Consider the following 8,127-nt stretch of genomic DNA (forward strand, 5'->3'; position numbering starts at 1 on the left):
CCATGAGGAGATCCACTCAAAACTGGTGCACTTCGGCTTGACGTCAGTTCCATGGGCGCTTTGATTAGTTTCATCACGATTTCCACAAAAGAGTCCACTTCCCTCCCGGACTGATCCTTGAGGAAACTTTCTAGTTTCTCAGGTATGACAGATTCACTCTCCACACCTGTTTCAAATCCAACCATGTAAGTCTACTAAAAACTAAACTATTCATAGAATTCCAAATCCCCCACAAGGAAGAGATGAAATTGAATTGCAAGAACTTTTTGTTACAAAGCCATCTACTAGCTATATCTAGGTACTTTTTCACCCTATGATTAAATATTTTCTTGACCAAAAGCCAAATATTTCTAGACACTTGCAATAAAAAAAGAGATGATGCACACTCTCAATTTCTTTGCAAAAAGAACACTCCATTGGTTTTGGTATACCCCTACATCTCAAATTATCTCTAGTCATGATTTTATTCTGTGAAAACAACCAGAGGAAAACCTGTACTCGGGAGGAATTTTCAAATCCTAGACAGCAGGCAAGAAAATATGAGTTACTCCCCTAAAATTGACTAAAGCATACATGTATTTCGAAGAGTACAAACCATTTGTTTCATATGACCAGGTAAGCTGATCCTCATCAGAATTCAAGACTATAGTTTCACAATAGCTAAAAGCTCCTGCCATTGCACCATCATATCATCAGAGAAAGTTTTTCTAAAATCACACCTCACGGTTGTTCCATCCCAAACTTCACTAACAATTTTAGTTTGTTGATTAGAAACAAAAAATATCCCAAAATTGTGTAGCTAGATTAGTATTACCAAACCAAATATCTTCCCAAAATCTAACACTTCTACCATTTCCTATTTTCCATTTATAGCTAAACCTCACTGCTTCTGCAGCACCCATCACTCCCTTCGAAAAGGTTGATAGATGAGTATCATGACAACAAAGTATATTTGGATTCCTAGTGTTATATTTACTATCAACTACTTTCCTCCACAGAGTCCCTTCACCATGTATAATATTTATTTGACATTAAATTTCTTGTACTGTGCGCTATTATACGTTATCTACCTATGATACTACTATCTTCTTTTTCATCTTTAATTGCACAGGCTCATCAACTTTTTTGCATGTATGAAATGCATGATACTATATTGTGGGCAGCCTTATAACATGGAATAGAGAAGTACCGATCAAACTAATTTTTTTTTACTCCATATTAAAAACGAGATGGAAGAGGTAGCAAGACAAGCAGTATTTGTTTATTTTATTTTCAGTTTGCGGTCCTTCAACTCTTAACCAATACTATGGATGAAATGAAAAACAAACTATGAATAATCTATAAAAGAAATATCATTGGTCCAATCACCTCAATTGTAATCTTGTCTACGAAGATGAAATAGAAAAATACTTATGTTTTGTAGAAATATACAAAATATTTGCTAGTTACTATCAAGTACCATTCAAACTAAGACGCGAAACGTTACGAGACCCAAGACATGCGACATGCGACATGCGATTGGATCTCGGCCTCCTGCCGGCGCCGCCGGTGATCACCTCGTCTCTGTGGCCTTTGGGCCATAGGGGAGTGGTGGATCTCGGCCCTCGTCGGTAGGAGGGCTCCATCCCCTATTTTGAGGGTTTCGTTCTACGTTTTTAGGGTCAAGGTTTCTAGGGGCGGCGCTTAGGTGGTGGTGGCGGCGTCCTGTGCAATAAGGTCTCCCCGGCTTCAACCCCATCTCGGCGGTAACGTCGAGAGGCTTGTGGGAGTGGTGTGGTCTTCGAGGATTTCATCTGGCTATGGGTATCAACGGATCGTCAAGGAGCTTTATCGGAAGTTCTTCCTTCTTCTTCGTCTCTGGGACGGATGTGGTCATTTTGACCCGTTCGGTGACTTTCCATCCACAACCAACAACGTCAGGCCGACTCACTGAGGAGCGGCATCGGCGGCGTGCCGTCGACACGGTCTGGAGGTTGAAGATGAAGGACTTATCAAGGATCTCGTTGTTATTTTCGTTTTTCTTGGAGTGCTTTGTATTATTCGTTGTTTCTTTTAATGTTTCTTTTAATGTCATAGTCCTATTGGGAAAAAACCATTCAAACTAAAAATTTATATTCCTTACAAGACAGATCGAAGAGGTAGCAAACTGAGAATCAACATCTTGTCTGTTTGTGTTATTTTATTAAGTTGAACATGTTTTAATACTAATTCCAATTTGATCTCTTGTGTTTAGTTTGGCTAGCCTTCCTCCTCCGCTCGTGTCGTCTTCTCCCACCATCTCATAGCCACGTCTCCATCTCCCTCCTTCCTCTCCTTCTACAATCTCGTCGCGTCTCAGCTGCCAATCCAACCCAAGGTACGCCTCGTCGCGACTCACCCCGCTCAAATCCCAGCCTACGAGCTCCCAATCCGCGGACATTTGGGTTGATCCTTGCGCGGCTGCGCCCAATCCTCGTCCAAGATCCGACCGAGTGCCCCAGATCCGGTGTCAGAGTTTCCGAGGGAAAATATCTCGACCTTTTCTTGATTCGGGGGTTGAGGGAGTGCAATTTTTTCCGTGGTTAACGCGTTTGATGCTGGTGGTTTTATTCTCAATGCTGGTGGTGTTGATTGGAGTGATCAGTAATGTGATCCATTAGTCTAGATTGGTCTTATGTCCTCTAGTGTTTCACATTCTCTCTGTTTTATTTGTTTCGACGGTGTCCTTGATGTTGCCATTTCCTGCAGGTTCTCCGTCATCGCCAGCATGGGTCTGGCGAAGGATGGCGCCGAGATGGAGGAAGGGACTCTGGAGATCGGCATGGGTAAGTCTTGACCTTGGCAAACCGAATCTTGTGGTTTGTTCAGTGCTCTAGAAAAGTCAGCTGCCAAGATTGTTTAGCTTTCGTGTGTGCTCCAATGGCCGATGGATAGGTTTGTTACATTATTGCTGGGGATAGAAGCTTAAATTTCTCAACTCTTGTCGTGTTTCACAATCATACAAGGCATGTATGTAGTTGTAGGCTAGCTAGTTAATTTGTAACTGCCTAGCTTGGGATGTGGTGCAATGTGGAAATCTAGTTATTGCACTAAAATTCAGAATTCCAGAGCTTGAAGTGGTTGAACAATTTATGATGTGTTCTGCATGATCGGCCTGAATATGTAGGTAAATTATAGTGTGGAATCTAGACATCTAGTAATGGTTTTGTTCACAAGGCTTTGCTTACCAGCGTGCTCACTAATTTAAGAAACCCTATTTTCTACATGGCCACTGGGTAATGCGAAGAAATAAATGTTGATGAATGGCATGCTGCGGAAGTGCACTCTTTTGATGAAACTGAGATTCACTAATCTTTAAAGAAAATATACTGGCTGGCAGCTGATGTTACAATTTCTTCCTAGGAGATCCAGACTATTATCTTGTGTACTAGATAAGCTGCCTAGTAAAGGTGGTCTGGTTCTTTTATTCTTGATTCTGATAAGAATGCAGGTCGGGGTAGCTAGCAACGTATATAAATTTTGCTCAAGCCGTCTTCTTATGAATGCTTGCTTCTGTCGTAATTACAAAGATAGGGTGAACAAAATGGCTACCGAGATCATTGAATTGAAGTACCTAACCATTCATGCTGTGATAATTACGGTATGCCATGTTCATTGTAATCAGTATCTTTGCTTTTCCCCATAGCCATAGGTCCATACTAGTTGTATTTTCACTCTCTGTTACCTATCCAGGTCCCACCTTGCCATGCTTCCTTTCTTTAGCATCAGTCTATAGTCTTCATAAAGAAAACCCACTTGGATTACATAGCAAAGATGACAATGAAGTTTTTGACATGCAGAGTATAGGACTGTCTCTGGTGTGGCAGGGCCATTGGTTATCTTGGACAAAGTAAAGGTATGATTCTGTTTTTCTCCATTTAAGTATGGTTAATGATGTTACTTAAAGTAATTATGACTGAACCAAATACCCATTTTTACACAACATTTTTTTTACTCTATACCTACTTCAGGGCCCAAAGTATCAGGAGATTGTGAATATTCGGTTGGGAGATGGCACCACCCGTCGTGGTCAAGTCCTGGAAGTTGATGGTGAAAAAGCTGTTGTGCAGGTTGCTCCTTTCTATGGACCATATTTTTCTGATTGACGAAAACGCTGTGCTGCATTTGATGTAATTTCTTTGCATAGTGTAGTCAGCTAGGATTTAATGCATTAAAGTGTAAAACATTGCATGTTAGTTCACCTTTTTCTGATACTGAACTGCCTGCCTCTAAAGGTCTTTGAAGGTACTTCAGGGATCGACAACAAGTATACCACCGTGCAGTTTACAGGCGAGGTAATCACCTATCCTGCTGTTGCATCTTTTAGTCCGAACCATTCAAAAGAGCTACATGTACTATCTGTTTGATTTTGATTATTTTCCATTCATTTTAGTAAATGCTTTATTTCTTTCTGCGCAATGATTACCCAAATCACCAAAACTGTAGCTATACAATGCTATCACGAGCAACAAATGATATCAACTATCTTAATGTTGGATATGGAAACTGACACAGACATTGGCATGAACAATGAGTGATATAAAACATCTTTCTGCTGAATAACTTTAATATTTGATTGAGGCGTCGTTGACTCATCTCAACTTCACTACTTTATGCCTGTGCATATGATGCACCATTTATGTTGCAGGTTCTGAAAACTCCTGTCTCACTTGATATGCTTGGACGCATTTTCAATGGTTCTGGAAAACCTATTGATAATGGGCCCCCCATATTGCCTGAGGCTTACTTGGATATTTCGGGTGAGTTATTTCATATCATATGTGCGTTATAGACTTTATTTCTGTTATTCGTAGTTGTATACAAGTGGCATAGACACTTGTTACAAGAATTGAAGAAGAGTTAAATTGCCCATTTTTGTGGAAGGCTCCCTCTTAACTTACTGTAAGCTTATAATATTGGATGACCTTGTTATCCCAGGAAGTTCTATCAACCCTAGCGAGAGAACCTATCCAGAAGAGATGATTCAAACAGGAATATCCACCATTGACGTTATGAACTCAATTGCCCGAGGGCAAAAGATTCCTCTTTTTTCTGCTGCTGGACTTCCTCACAATGAAATTGCTGCTCAAATTTGTCGTCAGGCCGGCCTTGTTAAAAGATTGGAAAAAAGCAAGCATGCAGCAGAGGTAATGAACATATCATTTCCTTGTGCCACGGACAACTAAATAATAGGGGTGGTTACAAACATTCGCTTAATCTATGCGTGAAGCTCATCTTAGGTTCCTTAGCATCATATTCATTGCACTGAACTTGCATCCTTTGTAATATGTATGTGTACCAGTTGTGTGTGCCATTGATACTAAAATATGGTATCATATTCTTTGTGCTGAGCTCCCTCCTTCATAAATGTATTTGTAGTCATAATATGTCTCTGGCATTTGCGTTGCCTTGCCTTCGTTAAGACCAATTTAGTATTTCTTAGACTTACAGAACTATGAATAAAGTTGCTATTCTCTAAATTATGGATTTGCTCTCATACTGTGTTAAGCAAGTTTTGGCATAATTATCTTGTCTGCTGATTGTTGTTTCTCCCACTCATTCTTGATCTGGTTTCTATATTCTTTAGGGTGGTGAAGAAGACAATTTTGCAATTGTATTTGCTGCTATGGGAGTAAACATGGAAACTGCACAATTTTTCAAACGCGACTTCGAAGAAAATGGTTCAATGGAGCGAGTCACCCTTTTCCTGAATTTGGTAAACTTTTATTATCTCTTAGTGTGCCGACTGTTTAGATACCACACTGGGCAAATCAGATATTCGAGGTTGTAGTTGTGTTATGATACATTTGACCTAAGCAATACTAACTGAAACCTGTATTCTTTATCTTGGTTGGTTTGCAGGCAAACGATCCCACTATCGAGCGTATTATTACTCCTCGAATTGCTCTAACAACAGCTGAATATTTGGCATATGAATGTGGGAAGCATGTTCTTGTCATTCTGACAGATATGAGCTCATACGCAGATGCACTTCGAGAGGTATTGTGTTCTTTCTGTGATTTTGTCATCTATTCTCATATTTGGCGACTGTTTTTGTGTTTCTTCTCTTTGCCCTTCCTTTTATGTTAGACATGTCTGTACTCTAGTGTTCTTGCGCCCTCTTTTTAATACCCGGACACAAATTTTGATGCGTGCTTGAGAAAAAATATTCTGTTTATTTACTATTTGACTGGAATGTCTTTTCCAGGAGAGTGCCATCCTTCATTTTTTGTTGATGCTTATTTTGTTAATTACATGTGAATTTTATTTAAGTTTAGGTCTCAGCAGCACGTGAAGAGGTGCCTGGTAGGCGTGGTTATCCTGGGTATATGTATACTGATCTGGCCACCATATATGAGCGAGCTGGGCGTATTGAAGGAAGAAAAGGATCAATTACCCAAATTCCTATTCTTACAATGCCTAATGATGGTAAGCAGTGGATCAGTTCGTATTGTTAGAGTTGTTATTTTATAATCCTACATTATATCCATCGTAGGAACCTTTGTTTGTAATTGTAATTTTTAGCCCAGCTCGTATGGTATTTTACACCCTATGCATTAGACATCCAATTAACTATAAAATATGAGGTGAAACAGACTAGAATCCTAAGATCCGCTACCTCAGTGTTGTTTGATGTCTACACAGTGGATTGGTGTGAATGTACCACTAGTTTATCTTCCTTGGGAATTCTTGCTTCCTGACAGATTGCAGTGTCATGCCTAAATCTTTTGTTTGTGCCCTTGAACAGATATCACTCATCCGACTCCCGACCTTACGGGATATATTACTGAAGGGCAGATTTATATTGACAGACAGCTCCATAACAGACAGGTACATTTGTACGGTCTTTTATCATCATTCCTTTCTGTCTCCTGCTATAAGCATTGATTGTTCCCTCAATATGAATGTGACGGAGGAATATCTCTGTGTTCTTTCTCAGATATACCCGCCCATCAACGTCCTGCCATCTCTTTCTCGGCTGATGAAGGTACTGTTCATAATTAATCAAATTTGTGGTATCTAGTGTTTCTTATTCTGGAATTATGTGGAGAATTATGTCGTATTTCTGTACTTGTAGAGTGCTATTGGTGAAGGTATGACTCGTCGGGATCATTCAGATGTGTCAAATCAGGTACTAGTTTGAGCTTTTGAGATCATTGTTCACCATTCTCCTGATTCCTGTTAATTGGCTAACATTACCTGCTGTCCAGCTGTATGCTAACTATGCCATTGGGAAGGATGTTCAAGCCATGAAAGCAGTTGTCGGAGAGGAGGCTCTTTCATCCGAAGACCTGGTCTGTCACTACTTAATTGATTAACTTGAGTACTGATTATCTCCTCACACAAAGCTAACTATATACGTTTTTTCGTTGTGCAGCTCTATTTAGAATTCCTTGACAAGTTTGAGAGGAAATTTGTAGCACAAGGAGCATACGATACTCGGAACATTTTCCAGTCACTCGATCTCGCATGGACATTGCTACGCATATTCCCGCGTGAGCTTCTCCACCGTATTCCTGCGAAGACCTTGGACCAGTTTTACAGCAGAGATGCCACCCATTGATCCTTTTTGTCCATAAAAGTCCAAATATTGAATAAGGAGAGGAATCCAACCTTGTATAATTTTGCTACGTTATGTAGTCAGATCCTATTCTTTCTAGTCTGTATTCACGAGACTGGCGTCTGTAATTTCCATGTAGCCTACGCCAGACCTCCTTTTTGTTTTTATTTCATTTCCCTGTATTGTGCAGCAAAACTAAAAAGCCGTTTAGGCGTACATGCTCCGACATGTTGATCATATATTTTTTGGGCTTCTGTGAAATGTAAAGTATATTGCCCCATTTCATTGTTAGTCAAGGTTTTATGCAATTTGATTGATAAATGAAAAGGCCTACTCAAAAGTGTGGCCAATGAAATCAAAGTTCGGCACACGGTTTAGCCAAATGTTTGTGCACCGGCCTGCTCTTGCAAATTCGTATTCACTTCACCTTGGAGAAGCAGGCATATTAGCCCTGTTTTCGCAGAGATGCATGATGTTCAGAAAAGCATGGTTCTGATGGCAGCAATGTTCAAATAGGAGTATGATCCATTGCATCGAATGTAAATCAA

At 40.1% G+C, this 8,127-nt stretch overlaps 1 protein-coding gene across 1 annotated transcript; it reads left to right on the top strand.

Moving 5' to 3' along the window:
* Positions 1–2,205: 2,205 nt before the first annotated feature.
* Positions 2,206–7,870, top strand: LOC127307776 (V-type proton ATPase subunit B 2). Its single transcript, XM_051338546.2, has 15 exons — positions 2,206–2,356; positions 2,728–2,804; positions 3,819–3,874; positions 3,990–4,088; positions 4,254–4,313; positions 4,667–4,778; positions 4,957–5,165; positions 5,606–5,734; positions 5,881–6,018; positions 6,297–6,447; positions 6,767–6,849; positions 6,959–7,006; positions 7,097–7,150; positions 7,230–7,313; positions 7,397–7,870. Exons 2-15 carry the CDS (start codon positions 2,747–2,749, stop codon positions 7,580–7,582), a joined length of 1,467 nt encoding a protein of 488 aa, XP_051194506.1. The 5' UTR covers positions 2,206–2,356; positions 2,728–2,746; the 3' UTR covers positions 7,583–7,870.
* The last annotated feature ends 257 nt before the right edge of the window (positions 7,871–8,127 follow it).

The sequence above is a fragment of the Lolium perenne genome, chromosome 6, assembly GCF_019359855.2.
Source record: "Lolium perenne isolate Kyuss_39 chromosome 6, Kyuss_2.0, whole genome shotgun sequence".
Lineage (NCBI taxonomy): Eukaryota > Viridiplantae > Streptophyta > Magnoliopsida > Poales > Poaceae > Lolium > Lolium perenne.